Source organism: Nerophis lumbriciformis, linkage group LG19, assembly GCF_033978685.3.
Source record: "Nerophis lumbriciformis linkage group LG19, RoL_Nlum_v2.1, whole genome shotgun sequence".
NCBI lineage: Eukaryota > Metazoa > Chordata > Actinopteri > Syngnathiformes > Syngnathidae > Nerophis > Nerophis lumbriciformis.
In genome coordinates this window covers 25,609,076-25,629,519 of record NC_084566.2, presented here as the reverse complement: position 1 = coordinate 25,629,519, position 20,444 = coordinate 25,609,076, and the positions used below count along the sequence as shown (strand labels likewise).

The following is a 20,444-nucleotide window of genomic DNA, read 5'->3' as shown; positions in this document are numbered from 1 at the left end:
ATAGTATCATACTAATGCACAATTATTTGCTGTAAATGGTGTTTTATGATGTTTTTAAACCATTCACAGTTTGAACTCAAAGTGGTATTGCCTATACCGTAAGTATGCTCTTTCCGCTAATTAACTAATTAAACTATAATACATTAATTAATCAAGTTTTTATGTATTTTATTAAGTGTATTTCTTCAGGTTATTGAACTAATCCATTTGATTTGTATTTCATGCATTTACTGTATGACAAATAATAAGGGAGCTATGATGTTTTGAAGTTCATTTTCCAAAATATATATAGGTCACACCTTTTTCTATTGTTTTAATTATTGTCTAATTGTCTTAATGTCTATTTTTTTATGTCTGTAAAATGGTATCAATTGCTTTGAAATATTTTGCATTTGATTTTTTTTTTGTCACGTACCTAATTTAATGAATGCTAGCTTTTATAACTCATTTTGCAGGTATACACCCAAGAGTCGTATTTAAACCTGACGCTATCGGCATTCACACGCACTAAACTCAAATACTTCCAAAGCTTCTTCTGCACAACAAATATTGTGATGACTGACAGATGTGCAGGTGACGCACAAGCACAATAAATCCTGAACAATATACTACTGTAAGGCAGCAGAACAGTTCTGAGTTGAGTTCAGGGAGAGTGGGAGATTTCAGCATCAGAACTTCTCCAGAGGCAGCGCCTGACTGGCTGAGATGAAACAGCGAAACACGTTTGTCCTTGTCAGAGTGGCGACACAGCAGGAATGAAGATGGAAAGATGGAGATTTAGATTCAGCACACGCACACACACACACACACACACACACACACACACACACATCCATACACACACAGTCTCACCATGTTGGTTGTGATGTCTGGAGGACTCCTGAGTGCTGCTAGAAAACATTTCACAGTCTAGTGAGCTCACATCCCCTTATCACCATCCTCGCCATCAGTGTATGTGTGTGTACGTGTGTGTGTGTGTGTGTGTGTGTGGAGATACACAACCTCCACACTAAGACACCCAGAGGAGGAATAATGTGACCTTTGTATGAACTCTCCAAGGTTACATTGTGTACACCTGAGGACTGAGAAACTTTGAAGACAAGAACATAAACGCAGGTTGACACACGACATAAACCACTTCTTCATATTTGAGTTTTTCCACACCAAACTCCTCCAAACATGCTCTGCTTGCTCATATTTCTTGGTCAGTCTGTTGAATAATCTGAAAACTGCTGCCACCCAGCTGGAGGCTTGTGTATTGTTCAAGAATAAAGACGTTAATACTGAAAGTCCCCCCGTCTCCCATCTCGCTGTTTGAGAAGCACTGATTCAAGGCGCGAGAAGACGTCTATGATGTCACTGACCGTACGTGAGCTGGAAGAGTGGCTTCCCGTTGGTGTCCATGGTGGTGAGACAAGGGGCCTTTGGGGAGATGGTGCCCCACCTCTGTAGGGCCGCCTCTAAGCAGGGGGGCCAGTTGGTGACCACGCCAAGCTCCACCCCCTGCACGGTCGCCATCTGGGCGCCCTCGGCTTTGGGCAGGTTGGGGTCGGGCTGCTGAACTGTGGGGGAAAAAAACAAAAACAAAGCAGAAGTTGTGATTTTGTTTGTATGTCGCTTTCTTCTTTCATGATGAGAGACTTGACTGGAAAAGAGAAAAAAGTCTGATTTATTGAGAGTAGAGATGTCTGATATTATCGGCCGATAAATGCTTTAAACTTTAATATCGGAAATTATCGGTATCGGTTTCAAAAAGTAAAATTTATGACTTTTTAAAACGCCGCTGTGTACACGGCCGTAGGGAGAAGTAAAGAGCGTCAATAAACCTTAAAGGCACTGCCATTGCGTCCCGGCCCAGTCTCATAGTATCTACGGCTTTTCACACACACAAGTGAATGCCTGCATACTTGGTCAACAGCCATACAGGTCACACTGAGAGTGGCCGTATAAACAACTTTAACACGGATACAAATATGCGCCACGCTGTGAACCCACACCAAACAAGAATGACAAACACATTTCGGGAGAACATCCGCACCGTAACACAACATAAACACAACAGAACAAATACCCAGAACCCCTTGCAGCACTAACTCTTCCGGGACGCTACAATATACACCCCCCGCTACCCCCTACCCCCCCCCCCCCCACCTCAACCCTGGCCCCCCAACCCCGCCCACCTCAACCTCCTCATGTTCTCTCAGGGAGAGCATGTCCCAAATTCCAAGCTGCTGTTTTCAGGCATGTTAAAAAAAATAATGCACTTTGTGACTTCAATAATAAATATGGCAGTGCCATGTTGGCATTTTTTTCCATAACTTGAGTTGATTTATTTTGGAAAACCTTGTTACATTGTTTAATGCATCCGGCGGGGCGTCACAACAAAATTAGGCACAATAATGTGTTAATTCCACGACTGTATATATCGGTATCAGTTGATATCGGAATCGGTAATTAAGAGTTGGACAATATCGGAATATCGGATATCGGCGAAAAAGTCATTATCGGACATCTCTAATTGAGAGGAATAAAATCATTTTTATTACCCTCCAGCAGCTCCTCAAAGTCGTCAACAAAAAACTCTCGCAGAGGAGGTCTTTTGGGTCGTTTCAGCGTATTGACCAGCTGCTGGATTTTAGCTGAAACTCTGCTACTGACTGGAACACCTGAAGCACACACATACACACACACACACAAGCAAGGTTAGTGACCAAAATCTAAACAGGGCAGTGAATTGTCTAAACATGATGCTCACCGTCGCCGGTCTCCATCAACTCTGCGTTGCCATACTTTGGCGTCTGCCTCTGGACCAGGGGGCCTCCGCCAGGGGTTTTCTCCGCCTGGATCCTGTCAGTGACGGAGGCGCTGTTTGTGTATCCAGTAACATCTGGCTGAGGGGTTGAGTGGTTCTCTGGTGGAAGGAAGGTCTAATTAGTGTCTGAAGGAGGTCCCTACGGCGACAAAACCATGTCGAAATCCTCGCGCATAAAAACTTTGCATGCATGTGAGGACTCATTTTGCGCACGCATGGACCTTGTTTGCGCTACTGATGTCGTTCTTTTTCTCCAGACTCACGACGTTCCATCCTATTGGCGCACAGACACGGCTGCACCAGTGTAAAATGAGTTTGCGTGCAAAAGGATACCATGCGCGCAAAGAGGCCAAGAGTGTGGCTTTACGGGCAAGGATTTTGCCAGTTTTGACGCCATAGTAACTTTCTCACTCACTTTGACGGCTGAGCAAACACACAACATTGTAGATATGATCAAATTAATATGCAACAAAAGTGCCGCCAGTCGTTTAAACTGCAGCAGCTCATGGTAAACTTGCTTCATTTTGAGCATCCAGACTACCTGTGAGGCTTTAACGACTTCATGAACACACGTGGACGTCCACAACAACACGATTATTCTGGAAAAAAACCCTGATGACAATGAGAGTGAGGCTGCAGGAATGCGCCGGGAGAGGAAAGGAGCAAACAAAAGTAGCTGGATCCTGGATGGATGCAGACTGCATGACAACACAGCTGTGTGCCGCACATACATGTTAATGAGCGCAGCGACGTTTGTGTTGTGTGTCTGTGCAACAGCTGGACAGTGTGTGTGTGTGTGTGTGTGTGTGTGTGTGTGTGTGTGTGTGTGTGTGTGTGTGTGTGTGTGTACGTGCATGGGCAGGGACTGTCTGTTGCTATGCACTTGCGACATTACACTGTAGAAATGACAATACAGCATTACTGACCTTGGTCTGCAACCACTCACATTAGCCCCTCCCCTTCCGCTTCGTAGACAAAATGGCCATTATTGAGGGTGGTAAGAGTCCATCACTGCACACTCACCATCTTGAGTGTTTTGAGTACAACATCCTGGTACTGACCGTGTACTTACTGCATTTTGAAATACTTCTCTGTGCACTAATGTACTCAAAAGATTAAGTGTAAGTATGGAAGTGAACTATTTGTGAGTGTGTGCGTGTGTGTGCGTGTACACGCGATGGCCAACAATTAGCTGCTGTGACACTGATTGTTTCATGTGCTCCACAAGTCACATGGCCTGCAGAATTACGACAGATGTTCCGTGATTCATGGATGATTCCGAAGAGCAGCTCCATGGATGACATCATGGCCGCAGTTGGCCTCCAATAAAAACTTCTACAAGGTACCCGAATTGCTCCATGGTGCACACATTAAGCAAGAGTGCGAATGAACAGATGTATTTTTTTTTATCAACAGCATTAAATCTTTACTTCCTTCGCAACTTTGAAGATAAATGTAGATACGTTAATCTAGATCAGAGCAGACTAAGATGATCTGAGCTTCTTCCTTACTTCTTCCCCACAAATTCATACCAGGAAGTGAAAGGCAAGAAGCTCTAAATTGATGAACTTGTATACTTGCACTTAGTTTTGAGTGCATATGTGTGTTTACCACATCCGGCCCGCCAAAGCTTTTCATTTGGCCTGCCGCACATCGCCCAAATAGACTTGATGAAACCATTAAAACTATGGTTGATCATGTATGCAGTACTACCGCCACCCTGCGGGGGGAAACAGCGAAGCGTACGTGTAGCAATGAAGTGAAGTAAAGTGAAGTGAATTATATTTATATAGCGCTTTTTCTCTATTGACTCAAAGCGCTTTACATAGTGAAACCCAATATCTAAGTTACATTTAAACCAGTGTGGGTGGGTAAAATGTCTTGCCCAAGGACACAACGGCAGTGACTAGGATGGCGGAAGCGGGTATCGAACCTGGAACCCTCAAGTTGCTGGCACGGCCATTCTACCAACCGAGCTATACCGTTTCAAATGAAACAGCAGTGTGGTAAGTAGAAGACTACTCACTCAACCCTGAAAAAAAATCTAAATAAATGACAAAAATCTAACTTTTAACAATGACTAGACAACAAAGTATGAAAGCTCTGCCTCGAGCAAGTGCTCGAGTCATTGTTTTCTGTCGGACCTTTTAAGGGACGGACACATTGACGGCAACAATGGTAGAAATCCCAGCGTGTGAGTTTCATCACCAAACTTGGTCAAATATTTGTAAGTAGATGAAGATATTTAGTCTGTTTTGTATTGAAATTGCTGACTTTGTGATGTCTTTTATATCCTTGGTTGTGCTGTTTTTGTCTGAGAGTAAGTAGCGCTAAATTTGACCAGTAGATGGCGAGAACACTACACCTTAGTTTAACTGTGATAAGTCACATACAGTGTGTGCAATGTTTGGTGTGTGAATGTTGTCTAATTCCTACATGTGTAAACGTGTGGTTTATTGTGTGAATATATTAACATTAAACCATCTATTTTATTTATGTAAAATACACAAAGGACATTATTTATACAAAATACATACTTTTGTTTATTTGATGTTTATATTTTCAGTCTTACAAACCTAAATGAAGGAAGAAGTGTAAAGAAATAAAACTGAGAAAGGAAAACAATTCAAAAGAAGGAGCATCAATCCAACATAAACTGGAGCTTCTTTTTCTGAAAAAAGCTGCACATGCTGAAAACGAGTAGCGAGGGCAGAATAATGAATCTACTGACAGTGCAGGGTGAAAGCAGATGTGTTTACTTTGCAATTAAGTAAACGCAGTGTCAAAAAATTATAACCTGCAGAGGCACTTTCTGACGAAACATACACATTTCGATGTCTGGCACCTGAGCACTTGGGCTCTTGAAACTGTGGCCCTCTTTATTATGTAGTTGAATAGCCCTGATGTACTGATACCAGCATAGTGGTATCTCATCTTAAGAGTGTTTTTAAAAGAGTTATCTCTCGGCTAATTGTTATACTTTAAATTACAAGCAAAAATTTGAGTTAAAAGCATTCCATTACTTGTCGTAGCAAATGTCACAGTGAACCTCATAAGATCTGACCAAAACATCTGGTCTTACTTGCTAGCATTAGCTAATAGCTAGAGATCAAAGTTTTTTTGTTTTTTTGAGGGAAGGACATTGCTGAAAAGAAGGAGTGGATTATATTTATTGAATTAAAGAAATAAATCATCAAAAACATGACAGAGTTTTAGGTTTATTACCAAAAATGCTTGTCTGCAGCATACTGAAGCAGAAGGAGACTCACGCCAGCCAAGAATGGTAAAATAATATCTAAACGGTGGACATTTATCCATAAAAATATGGAGAAGCTGCTGATGGGTGTGTTTGACCGAGAAGCAGCGAGAAGGAGATACCGTAGAAATCCACTCTCAGGCAGTGTTCCCCAACCACCGGGCTGAGGCCCGGTACCGGTCCGTGGATCGATTGGTACCAGGCCGCACAAGAATAAAAAGAAATATATATATATATATATATATATATATATATATTTTTTTTTTTAATTAAATCAACATAAAAAACACAAGATACACTTACAATTAGTGCACCAACCCAAAAAACCTCCCTCCCCCATTTACACTCATTCACACACGTGATTGTATTTTTTTATGACAAACACCCCCCCCCGGTCCGTAGGACAAATTTTCAAGCGTTGACCGGTCCGCAGTTACAAAAAGGTTGGGGACCACTGCTCTAAGGTAAATTCTGTACATTTTTACTAGTGTGTGAATGTGAGTGTGAATGTTGTCTGTCTATCTCTGTTGGCCCTGTGATGAGGTGGCGACTTGTCCAGGGTGTACCCCGCCTCCCGCCCGAATGGAGCTGAGATATGCTCCAGCACCCCCTGCGACCCCGAATGGGACAAGCGGTAGTAAATGGATGGATGGATGGATTATTACATTACTTTATAAAACTACTGTAGTTGTTTGTACTACATAATATTGTATCGCTTTTATAGACTTAGACTTAGACTTCCTTTTTAGCTAAAAATATTACAACTTTTAAAATTGTGCTGTTTTCGGTGGCCAAGCACCAATTAAAGTTATTTCAATTCATGTCAAGGGGAAAGGCTGATTTTAGATACAAGTGTCTTGAGTAAAGAGCTCCGTCACGGAACCAATTAAACTTGTAAGTTGAGGTACGACTGTGTGTAAGACGCAGCCCCATACTTGCCAACCTTGAGACCTCTGAATTCGGGAAATGGGGGTGGTGAGGTGGGCGAAGTCGGAGTGGGCGGGGCGGACCGGGGGGCGGGGTTAAGGGGGAGGAGTATATTTATAGCTAGAATTCACTGAAATTCAAGTATTTCTTTTATATATATATATATATATATATATATATATATATATATATATATATATATATATATATATATATATTTACACATATACACACATAACACTCCTCTCTACTACTTGCCGTAGTTTTGAAGCAATGCATGATGGGAATCCGGATGTTGTGTGTCAGTGTATTAACGTGCCGGATGGAATAAACACATGCTGAGAAATAGCTCCGTGCCTGCCTACTTTATGGGTTATAGATAAACCTATGGATAACGGAGACATATATAATAGTCTCCTTCTTCTTGTGTGTGCAGTTGCGCACTGAGCTCCAAAAGCCGTAGATGTTATAACGTGACTGGGCCAACACGCTGTTTATATGGCGGAAAAGTGGACGTGACGACAGGCTGTCCTCACTCAGGTCCGGCTGGAAATCGGGAGAAATTCGGGAGAATGATTGTCCCGGGAGAGGCACTGAAATTCGGGAGTCTCCCGGAAAATTGGGGAGGGTTGGCAAGTATGCCGCAGCCCAGGAAAATACAAATGTAGCTCCATGCTAGCTACCAGCTAACTAGTAATACTGGACAAAGCCCAATGCATAAGAATCCAACGTTGTTCCAGCTCAAGTTTGGTGCACAAAGTTTGGTTCCGCTAAGTCAAAGGAAGACTATGCAGTGAAGTGAAGCACTTGAGCAAAATCTGAGCATCAAGTTTTCCGGTGTGCCGTGTTGACGCAGTGATCATGTGACACTCAGACTTTCACCGTCGTGAGTAACTGAAACATTTGAGCTGAAATTCTTGCTGGCTGTGTTTTTGATGGGAGGACAGATTGCAAAGAGGCAGCGTGAAAGAAGAAGAAATAACATTCCACCACCATCTGCTCTCGGGGCCGACGTGAGCAGACTGCATGTGTCACGTGACGCACAATCGCTCACATCAATAAACAAATAACCTCCACGAGAGAGAGGAGACACTATCATGCTCTCATGATCCCTTAAGTGCTTAAAAGCAAGACTTGGTTTGACTTTTTTTGTATTCTTCCTACATTTATGCACTAAGTGTGGAGAATTGAAAAGGCGGAAGTTGTGTGCCCGTTTGTTCTTACCGGCTTTGTGGTGCTGGTGGTGCTGATGGTGAAGGCGCAGGTGGTGCTGGTGAGCCGAAATGTGCACGTGCTGCGCAAGGACCTCGGCCAGACGAGCGTGTGCCGCCCCGCTGCCCCCGCTGCGAGTGGAGGAGGAGGAGGCGGTGGAGGAGGTGGTGTTGGAGGAGGTGCTGTGGATGGCGCGACTGATCCAGTGCTCCATGCTGATGCTGCCCTCCTGGCTGGATGTTGTTAGGCCTCCTCCTCCTCCGTCGCCACCACCACCACCTCCTCCTCCATCCTCTTCTTCGCCATCCCCTCCCTCGCCCTCCTCCTCCGCGTCGTTGTGACCTTCGTCCTCTGACCCAGAGGAGGTGTCTGAGAAGGAAAGACAGACTGTTGAGGGAAGAAAGGTTGGTAGAAGAGGTGGAGGAGGTAAAAGAGGTGGCATACCTGGCGGCGTGTAGGCCTCCATGGAGTTCTGGACCACCAGGGAGCGTCGCTTGGAAGGCATGGGCACCGCCATCTTCCTCTCCCTGTGCTTGGCCAGCGCCGCCTGCACTGCCTCCGTGTGCACATCTGGGAAAGCGCATCAATCAATGTGTGGTATTGGATTCATTCATCGAAAAGGTGATTCACACAATTTCTCATAAAACAACACAACAAACTCCCACAACATTCTTCTATTACGGTGGAACCTCGGTTTGTGTGTTTCGATTTACAAACCACAGACAGAGAACAAATATGCTTTGGTGTACACACCTTGTCTCAGTGTACGAACATTTCATCCACCCATTGTGTGCACTTTTTATGTGTTTTTAGCCATTTTACAGCATTTTTCTAGTCTTGCTGGCTCAATATGAGTTCAAAGATATCATTGGATAAGCAATATGTGATTTGAAACACTGATCAGTAAGTATCACCAGCATTGTAGACACTACTAAACTTAACAATATATATACACACATATATAGCCTATACATATATATGTATACACATATATACCCATCCATCCATTTTCTACTGCTTGTCCCTTTCGGGGTCGCGGGGCGTGCTGGAGCCTATCTCAGCTGCATTCGGGCGGAAGGCGGTGTACACCCTGGACAAGTCGCCACCTCATCACAGAGCCAACACAGATAGACAGATAACATTCACACTCACATTCACACACTAGGGCCAATTTAGTGTTGCCAATCAACCTATCCCCAGGTGCATGTCTTTGGAGGTGGGAGGAATATATACACATTATATTAATATATCATATACATACAGTACAGGCCAAAAGTTTGGACACACCTCCTCATTTCAATGAGTTTTCTTTATTTTCATGGCTATTTATTTACCTTGTAGATTGTCTCTGAAGGCATCAAAACTATGACACCTGTGAAGTGAAAACCATTTCAAGTGACTACCACTTGAAGCTCATCGAGAGAATGCCAAGAGTGTGCAATGCAATAATCAGGCCAAAAAGGGTGGCTATTTTGAAGAAACTAGAATATAAAACATGTTTTCAGTTATTTCACCTTTTTTTGTTAAGTACATAACTCCACATGTGTTCATTCATAGTTTTGATGCCTTCAGTAACAATAATAAATAGTAATGTAATGTAAATAGTCATGAAAATAAAGAACACGCATTGAATGAGAAGGTGTGTCCAAACTTTTGGCCTGTACTGTATATACAAGATATATATATATATATATATATATATATATATATATATATATATATATATATATATATATATATATATATATATATATATATATATATATGTATATATATATATATATGTATACATATATATCTTCTGCTGCTACATTCTTGCATTGTTTCGTGACCAGCAGGCACTCTAACACACACCTGTGTCAACTGTGGTGGCTGCCGCCAATGTATTTGTAATCATTGTATGTATCACTCATTATGTACTATTCTAACTGATCTTTCTTTTTGTAACATGGTAAGTGAATAAGCGTATTTTTGTAGTTATTTCCCCATATTTCTGCGCAATAACTCAGATATGGTAACACTGGCGAGCGATAGAGAATATAGAGTGATATTAGCCAGCAAGCTTTTTTGTGATTTATGGATTAACACCTTCCACGCCACCCTGAGAAAACTGATGTTTAAGTTTATATGTAGACTGCAGGGGTTCGAGAATGATCTTATTATACAGATAACCAATCCTAGGTGTAGTTCTGTTAGGTACCAATGCTGTATATGGAAACACTGGTATTTGTGCCTATTATAGAATATGACGAAGCATTTTTAAAGTATATTTTTATCGCTGCTTTTATTTATTTATTAGATGCCTTTTACTGAATATGCACAAGCAATGTTTTAATATTATGTGATAATGCCTTTTATACTTTCTTTGTTTCATGTACTGTATGTGATTGTGTGTCTACTTGGACGTTGGAGTCTGCAATAAAGCTTGATTGATTCGGTCCAGAAGTTTTTGTGCTTTATTCATTATTGACATATTTCTTGCCACTTTATGTTGTATATCTTTTATTAGATTTTCAGTTCATTTTCTCATGTTATCACGCCCAAAATTTGGTTTCTTTTACGCTTTCAACGCCCGTCTATTTGTATTAGTGTTTGACTTTCTCTTCTACTGTTACCAAATATCATTATTATAGTTTTACTGAGATTCAAAGATAGTCTGTTTTTGTCAAACCATCTCTTTGATTTGTTCCTTTCTTATGTTATTATTTGTATTAGCTTCTGTGTGTTTTCTCCTGAACGAAACGCAGACGTTGTGTTTGCTTGGCACAAGACGCTGTAATCGGTGGCTCTCCAGTGTTGTTCGCGGACCTTCACGTCCCATACTTGTCTTCTTTCCGGGTTGTTGGGAGAGCCATGTAAAAAGCTTTCTGCAATTCTCGCGGGTGGAGCAGCCCTATGCTGCGCAACGGGGCATTTGTACATGTCGAAAAACTAACGAGTATCAGCTCAAAGTTAGTAGTAGTCATGGCGCCCTGCAGTCACGTGAGTACCTTTTGACCAATCAATAAGGAGATCGCCTGAAACCGAGTTGGCCATACTATCTTCATACACGACTCTGCACATACTGTACGTTGCTAACACTGACCCCCGTTGGCTTGCAGTGCTATGCTGAGCGTGAAGTGAGAATAGTTCACCTTCAACTGAAATAATCCACACAAAATCCGTGCTGAGGGGCAAGATTTAACGGTGTGCGTTTCTACAGCTGGGAGGGATTAGACAGAAGCGTTTCCCACACATCTTTGCAAGCCCGCGGATTAAACCTGAGACCGAACTAAAAAACATCTTACCTGAGCGGTAGCGTTCGTCCCGTGAACCAGACAAGCGGCGGCGGTGGTAGCGCGAGGACGAGGACGGAGTGGCCGGTGTTCTCCTCTCCTGGCCCGTGGAAGGATCCATGCCTGTGCGGACGATTAAAAAAAAGGATTCTTGCATTTCACGACATCACATTTATCTCTCAAAGTTACCAAGCGTGTTTCACCTGGGCCCTGTGGGAAATACGCTCCAATCAGCTTGGACCTCTTCTTCTCATAGCCTTTCTGTGTGATGTCCCCTGACAGAAGAAGAAGAAGACGACTTTAACTCTCCATCTTCTCAAACAAGATGAGTTCAAACACACAAGTGGCCATCTTTGACCCAATTACGCTGAGTCATGCACACACACCAAGCAGGAATGAGTGTGAGAACGTCCTGCAAATGCGCTCCAAAGTTGCTGACTCATCGTGCCGGCTGAGGTGAGAAACGGACCATGGCGAGGTCCTGTCAGCACTTTTCCCCATCTCAGCTCAATAAGGAGGCGTTTGTTTTACCGCCCAGTGTGTTTCAAATAAAGTTTTGGAAAACTTGACCCTTAGCATAATTCAAACAGCCGCAGGAGTCACTTCATTATGTACACCAGCACTCACCAGTCCTCTGATACGATAAGTCAATGAAAACCAGGAGCATGCTAAATAAAGACAACTTCAGATTGTTTTCTTTGTCCTACTTTGGCCAAAAATAGAACAAACACATTCTGAAAATATTACAATAAAAATATAGAAAAAAATACCGGCAGTGGTAAAGTTTAGATTCATCCATTTTCTACCGCTTATCCCTTTCGGGGTCACGGGGGGTGCTGGAGCCTATCTCAGCTACAATCGGGCGGAAGGCGGAGTACACCCTGGACAAGTCGCCACCTCATCGCAGGGCCAACACAGATAGACGGACAACATTCACACTCACATTCACACACTAGGACCCAGTGACGTGCGATGAGGTTGATGGCTGGTGAGGCACTGACTTCATCACAGTCAGATTTACAAACATATGAACCCTAAAGAGTATCTTATTCACCATTTGATTGGCAGCAGTTAACGGGTTATGTTTAAAAGCTCATACCAGCATTCTTCCCTGCTTGGCACTCAGCATCAAGGGTTGGAATTGGGGGTTAAATCACCAAAAATGATTCCCAGGCGCGGCGCCGCTGCTGCCCACTGCTCCCCTCACCTTCCAGGGGGTGATCAAGGGGATGGGTCAAATGCAGAGGACAAATTTCATTACACCTAGTGTGTGTGTGACAATCATTGGTACTTTAACTTAACTTTAACTTTACACATACAAACTGTAGCACACAAAAAAGCACATTTAATTAAAAAAAAACGTTATTATGGTCTTACCTTTACTTAGAAATTAAGTCCATGCGCCGCAACTAAAGCCCTCACTTAAACTTTCCACGTGCAAGATTGAATCTATTTAAAAAAAGTGTAACCGATATAAATGTCGCCTATACTGTATGAAACTACAAAATAACAAACACGGAGGCTCCAGTTTACACGAGGACCACTTTATTTACTTTCTTTCAAAAACCTCCGCAACGTGACATCACTTCCGCTCTTAGCGCCTTCAAAATAAGAGCTCAAGGCATATACTGTATAACAGCGCATAACAGGAACTTAACATCACAAAGAGGAAAGCCCATGAAAATAGGTTACAAAAGTTATTTAATAAGAAGCCAAAAAGTGCAAAAACAATAATGTTCGTGTTGGAGGAGTTGTGAATTAGGTACACCTGCAGTCTGCAGGTGTATCTAATGTTGTGTCCCTGCAGTCATTCACAACTCCTCCAACACCAACAGTATTGTTTTTGCACTTTTTGGCTTCTTATGAAATAATTTTTTTAAATAGATTCAATCTTGCACGTGGAAAGTTTAAGTGTGGGCTTTATGTTATGATCCGCTGCCCGGATCATATTTTTGTTTACGTTTTCGAGGTACTTGTGTTTTTTGTTAGTTTTGGACTCCTTGAGTGCCTGTTTTGTACACCTGAGTTTATTGCCATGGCTGCTTATTATTTTCACCTGCCGCGTGTGTTCCCGACGCGCACCTGATTGTCATCACTGACATTATTATTTAAGCCTGCCTTCCCTGTCATTCTGTCTTGCTTCCTAGTTTGTTTTCACACAACAGATGACGACTTTTGTTTCCTGCTCTTAACCTGCTAGCTTCCACGCTAGACTCCTTTTTACCTTCTAGCTCCCACGCTAGCTCCTTTAGTTTTTGCCTTCTGTGCTATGAGCACGTTTTTGTTTATTCCAGTATAATTTATTTCTTAAATAAATAATTTCTTACCTGCACGCTGTGTCCGAAGCCCGATCTGCATTCCTGGGAGAGCGAGCCCCACATCACCATGCGCCCCGGTCGTCACACTTTAGTTGATATAACAATTCTACGGCGGGGGTGCAGGAGGCGAGCCTCAGCCAGTGCGTCTTTTGCAGCCGTTTTATGATCGCTCAGCACAATAAATACTTTACACACATACAGTTGTTGACAAAATACACTGTACATTATATACCTCAGCTAACTAAACTATGGAAATGTATAATATAGTTCATATAGCAATACAGTCTCACTGCACAGCAGGCCAGCAGTTAGCCGAGTCATTGCGCAATCCATGTTGCGGCACTGAGTGACGTGCCTCAACTGGCTGCTGTTCACCGCACCGTCTCTTCTCAGTATTTGAACGGCAAATGTGAAAATTCAGCGATTTTGAATAAAAATAATCTAAAACTGGTGAAGTTAAATGGAAAATAACTTTATAGTATAATCACTGGATACATATAACAATTTAATTATTTTTTTTCTTTCGGGGCCTCACCTGCCTCTAGTGACTGCACGTCACTGCTAGGACCAATTTAGTGTTGCCAATAAACCTTTCCCCAGGTGCATGTCTTTGGAGGTGGGAGGAAGCCATGAAGGAAATAAGAAAGTGAATGAATGTTTATAACTGAATACATTTACATATGCATAAAAATGTGTTTTCTTTTGTATTTTTATTTTGAATGAATTAAGTAACTTTTATGACAACCTTCTTCCAAAACACAATATAGAATGTGAGATATAACAGGATAACGCATACGTTTATCATTTGTTTTCAAAACGGTCACAAAAAAGTGGGACCCCAAAAATTTACTGTTCGACCCCATTTTTATGACTTGATGGGGTCCCTGGGACCCCATTTTGAAAATTCCTAGCACCAACACTGATGGGAGTATTGGTGCGTGCAAAACAGCAGCAGGCGGCTGTGGCCTGCGGGCCGAACCTAATAGATCATTCATAATTCAAAGTCAAAGCCCGCGGGCCAGATGACACCACTGTTCAGGAGGATTCAGGATTCTGGATGCTTTATTATTGTTCATTCTTTAACATGTACAAGACACATAAGAACTGAAATTACATTTTAGTTGTTTTAGGCATTCCAATGGACAAAATGTTGTAAGCACAACTAAAGCGTGGGCAAGCATTTATGGAAACATTTACAAAAACTAATCTTTAAAGTTTGTATTTCAGGGTTTCTCATACGTACAATGATTTAATTAAATATGGTGGGCCGCCACAATTACAATGACGACACAAAATGAAACCACCACCTGTAAATCTGTTACAAAGGATTTAAAAATGCAAAATAATAGCCCACATTTTTTTATGACACAAACCAAATATCTCTGTTTTACCCCGTCCACACACGCTGATAGCACTGTTTCCCATACATTCATTTACTTGTGGCGGCACAGGTAAACTTAGAATCAGAATCAGATTTATTGGCCAAGTATGTTTAATACTCACGGAATTAGATTTGGTAATTTACCCTCTTTGTTCAGTGCAAGAAAGAAAGAAAAACGCCACTGCGAGGAGAGCACAGTACCGTGGCGCCATCTTGGCATGAAAACAAGAGGAAAACATTAAAGATCACAATTACATAAAATGCATTAAAAGGAGCAAAGACCTGATGCAACCAGCTGCTACTTCAGATGAGCTTTTTCTACATACAGCACAGCCAGACACAGAAAAAGACCCAACAAAGCAAGCAAGAGAACCGACTCTGTCCAAGGCTGCCCACTAGCTCCCAATGTCCAAGAATTTGTCCAGGGAGACCTAAGTGTCCGATACATGCCTGTTCAGCCGGGGCTCTATGATGTCCATCAGGCAGCCCCGTCTCTTCCTCCACATCTTCTCCGATCTGTCCACAAAAACTCCGGTGTGGCAGAGAGGCAACAACTGGTCACCGGTGCAGAAATGTCAATCAATCAATCAATCAATGTTTATTTATATAGCCCTAAATCACAAGTGTCTCAAAGGGCTGCACATTTCCATGGATCTCCAAGGCGGATCCATAAGTTCATAAAATAAAAGAACCAAAAAGCAGCGCAGAGGCCAACATGGTACCACCCCTTGTTGCACAGTCCCAAAGGAGCCCGATTCAAAAGGCAAAAAACACACAAAAACGACAAGAACACACGCGGGGATACACAAGCACAGAGCTTCTGCAAGACACAGCCACTACAGCAGCGCCATCTTGAAAAAAGGTATCGCCACACATTTAAACTTTTCTTTTTTTTTTATATATCTTGCGATATACATAGGTGACAGTTCCCAGGTGATATACGTGAATCATGTTCCACAAAACATTGACAACTTTATGGGTTTAAAAATTAGAGTTTGAGAATTGAGCAACCGGCTTCAAGTAGCTTGGCAGCACGCACACACACTCACACACACACTTTGCACTGAGTGGACAAAGTTAGCATCAATATCCGTTTCCACAGAATTTGGAGACTATATGCCTGTAATTTGTTGTTATATGTCATTTTTGTTGCATTAAAATCTAGAGATGTCCGATAATGGCTTTTTTGCCAATATCCGATATTCCGATATTGTCCAACTCTTAATTACCGATTCCGATATCAACTGATACCGATATATACAGTCGTGGAATTAACACATTATTATGCCTAATTTTGTTGTGATGCCCCGCTGGATGCATTAAGTAATGTAGCAAGGTATTCCAAAATAAATCAACTCAAGTTATGGGAAAAAATGCCAACATGGTACTGCCATATTTATTATTGAAATCACAAAGCGCTTTTTTTTTTTAACATGCCTCAAAACAGCAGCTTGGAATTTGGGACATGCTCTCCCTGAGAGAACATGAGGAGGTTGAGGTGGGCGGGGTTGGGGGGCCAGGGTTGAGGTGGAGGGGGGGGGGGGGGGGGTAGGGGGTAGCGGGGGGTGTATATTGTAGCGTCCCGGAAGAGTTAGTGCTGCAAGGGGTTCTGGGTATTTGTTCTGTTGTGTTTATGTTGTGTTACGGTGCGGATGTACTCGCGAAATGTGTTTGTCATTCTTGTTTGGTGTGGGTTCACAGTGTGGCGCATATTTGTAACAGTGTTAAAGTTGTTTATGCGGCCACCCTCAGTATGACCTGTATGGCTGTTGACCAAGTATGCTTCGTATTCACTTGTGTGTGTGTGAAAAGTCGTAGATATTATGTGATTGGGCCGGCACGCAAAGGCAGTGCTTTTAAGGTTTATTGGCGCTCTGTACTACTACCTACGTCCGTGTACCATTCCGTACAGCGGCGTTTTAAAAAGTCATAAATTTTACTTTTTGAAATCGATACCGATAATTTCCGATATTACATTTTAAGCATTTATCGGACGATAATATCGGCAGTCCAATATTATCGGACATCTCTATTAAAATCTCATTTGTTAAACGTTTGTACAAGTTTAAAACAACCGCAATGCGAATTTCCGTGAGCCTGTCAATGGTGTATTTAATTTTATGTTAGCATTAAGGTAACAGCATAAGAGCCATTTTTTTCAGGCAATACCAAACTTTATTGTCAACATTGAAGTTGTTCATCTCTAATTCAAAAGCACTGTTTAACTATATGCCAAACCAATTTCCAACATGTAGACATAGCAGAATAATACATGTAAAGTGTACAAATTGTAACATGTGTTGCATTGTAATAATAAAATAAGCAGCAACAATTGAGAAATACAGCAGAACATACAGTATAATGTAACAAGAAAAACATATGTTGATACTAATAACACTGATTTGTACTTAAATATATGTAAAAAGAATGTACCATTACAAAAATGTGTCAGTCTATTATGCAAAATATATGATGCTGTCGTATTGATACCATCCCAAATAGATTGCAAATCTTTAGGAAGCACTGGATAGGTTTATATGCTGTTAAATCATTATTATTTTTGGAGAAGTACATGTTTACATATGAGCATGTTCTCCTTAATTGTCGCTTCATGAATGCACACCACCAGAACACCGACTTTAAGACTTATGCAGCTGTGGTGCGTAATATTGACTGGCTCGTATGATAAACATAAACAAGTGCACATATACCACTCAGAAAATGAATTAGCATGTAAGAAGACCAGCGCTAATTTAGCACACAATATACATGAAATATTCACAATCAGACACTCTTAATGCATGACTATTTATATTTGTTATTCACAAGACACACTCACATGACAATTGGCATACCCCACTTTGGGAACCTACATTGTAAATGAAATGTCCTACTGTCTGCTTGGTGGATGACAAGTAATAGAATAAAAAGGGAGGCGGGGGCATCGAGACAGAAAGTAGAGTGACATTAAATCCACAGAGGATTTGTCCATGCTGGGAAAAAAAGATGTTTGCACAGCCGACTTGACAAATCCGACTTAACGCAGACGCGCGGGACTCGGATCAGGCAAAGAACGATGGGCTCGATGCCTGATTGGACGTTTAACAGGAAGAGCGGTTTGTCAGTGATACAGGAATAGACCACAAGATGACATGTGTCACCTCTGCGGAATTCTGTGCGCTAATTCACCATTATCATGACATCACCAGAATTAGATGAACAACCAATACAACACACTCTTCCTTAGGCACCTCAAACAACACTATCATCTATAAGTAATCAAATCGTTAGAATTTTAATAATAATAATATATGCTGGTAAAATTAAAAACATATATGTATATACAGATGATACAATATTCATTAATAATATTTTAAAATAGAGTAAACAATAATATAAAAGTTAACACTGACATGTAGAAATATAAAATACATAGTATAAAGTATTAAATATTATATATTACATTATGATAATGAAATTAATAATACTAATGATAATAAATAACTACAGATTATTGGCCATCGAAAAGAACGTTGAAAATCAAGTTTGTCTGCGGTTTCAATCCAGTTCTGTAGGTAGCAGTACTGCACATGAGACTGTTAAAATTACTAAAGTAGAAGACATAAAAAAATTCCTGCATCTGTTTATCCACGCTGCATGGTACATGTCACGACCCGATCGGTCCACACATGCGCAAAGACTACGTCACTTCCTGTCAACTTGTTTTACGACACGCCATCACTATTACCATGGTTTTCTTTTTTGTAACCTTTATTTCAAGAACAATGTCATATAAAAGACATTGTTTAAGAATACAGTATTTGGTTTGAAGTCGTACACATCTGTACAGAAACCTGAACCATGTGCTAAGTAGCCTTAAATGGCAAAGAAATCAATATTTTTTTACGACTTTATTTACATCTAATACATAAATTCAAAATACTGACAATTTACAAGTCTACTTTTTGTTAGGCCGCAGCTGTAGACTTAGCTGCTTTGTTTAAAAAAATAAAAAAACATTTAAAAAAATAAATTTTGCGATGGAAGTCAGCGGCGTCTCACAGAAGAGTGAAAGTGGTTGAAATTGTGAAATTCCCTCCTTTTTAAAAATCTACCCCGTTTTCTATTATGTAAGATATTGTTTTTGCACATTGATAAAACATTCACAGAACTTCCGTCGTGAACATTTAAAAAAAAAAAATGTTTAAGTATTTTTATTGTCAGTTTTCTTAATACAAACATATACACATATAATAAAGTAAATAAATGAAATGTGAAAATAAAAATAATGAATGAAAACGTTTTTACACAGATTATAACATGTAAAAAAAAATACATACAAAGAGGCTTAAGAATGTCCACTTTCATCAATCACATCAAGTATGCCAAAACATATACTTCTTAGGGGGGTTAGGGTTATTGACTACAGTTTCAGGTATTCCAAAGTAGGTCTCCACACATCACCAAATGTATTTAAGTTACCAGAAATCTCATATCTCAGTTTTTCAATGTGAAGGATTCCCACTAGCTCCCTCAACCAGGTTTCAAACCTATGTGGTGGGTCACATTTCCACACTCTCAAAATGCATCTCTTTGCTATGACCATACCATAGGCCACCACTGTGCTAACATGTCGTGAACATTTTCAAGAAAGGAAGTGACGTAATCTTGGCGCATGCGTGGACTGATCAGGGTTTTCCGGGACGATCGGGTAGTGACAGTACACAAACTGACAATAGTGATGATGTCATCAATGCAGATTATGGGACGTTTAGAAGCAGCAAAACATTATGACATATGTAACACAAAAGCCCACTAGAGGGCGACAGCACCATAAAATGTGTTACTTCTTAACATTGATAAATCACTTTTGTCACACAACGCGTGTGATCCTCCATGACCATATAGAGTCTGGCTATGAGGCCTGCAGGGAGAGATGGCAAATACAAAGAAGTAACATTTAAAAAGTAAGTAAGGAGAAAAAGATGAGAGGAATGTTGCTCATGACATGGAAACAAGTTGATTTTGTGGTTTCCATTCCGCCAGAAGACAGAGATGGAGGATTGGGGAATAATTAGAAGAATTGTGAGGCAATAGAAGATTATTATAAAATATTTCAATTTGCAAGGAGGAGAGGGGGAAATGTGTCATGTGACAGGAAGAGACTAGAAGTCACACCTTTAGTAACGTTATTCACATAACATAAGAGTAATTCTAAGCAGGGATGATGAACGCTGAAAACTAAGAGGATCAAAAAAAGCTC

The 20,444-nt window shown here is 41.1% G+C and overlaps 1 protein-coding gene across 2 annotated transcripts in view; it reads right to left on the bottom strand.

Moving 5' to 3' along the window:
- The window catches only part of LOC133618594 (disco-interacting protein 2 homolog C-like), an 83,023-nt gene that overhangs the window by 23,800 nt on the left and 38,779 nt on the right, over nucleotides 1–20,444 (bottom strand). For both annotated transcript variants that reach the window (XM_061979103.2, XM_061979104.2), the window contains exons 2-8: nucleotides 11,686–11,757; nucleotides 11,495–11,605; nucleotides 8,652–8,777; nucleotides 8,220–8,576; nucleotides 2,756–2,911; nucleotides 2,547–2,666; nucleotides 1,365–1,562 (exon numbers count right to left, since the gene is read on the bottom strand). In XM_061979103.2, coding sequence (XP_061835087.1) covers nucleotides 1,365–1,562; nucleotides 2,547–2,666; nucleotides 2,756–2,911; nucleotides 8,220–8,576; nucleotides 8,652–8,777; nucleotides 11,495–11,605; nucleotides 11,686–11,757 — 1,140 coding nt within the window. The remainder of the gene's footprint in view (nucleotides 1–1,364; nucleotides 1,563–2,546; nucleotides 2,667–2,755; nucleotides 2,912–8,219; nucleotides 8,577–8,651; nucleotides 8,778–11,494; nucleotides 11,606–11,685; nucleotides 11,758–20,444) is intronic.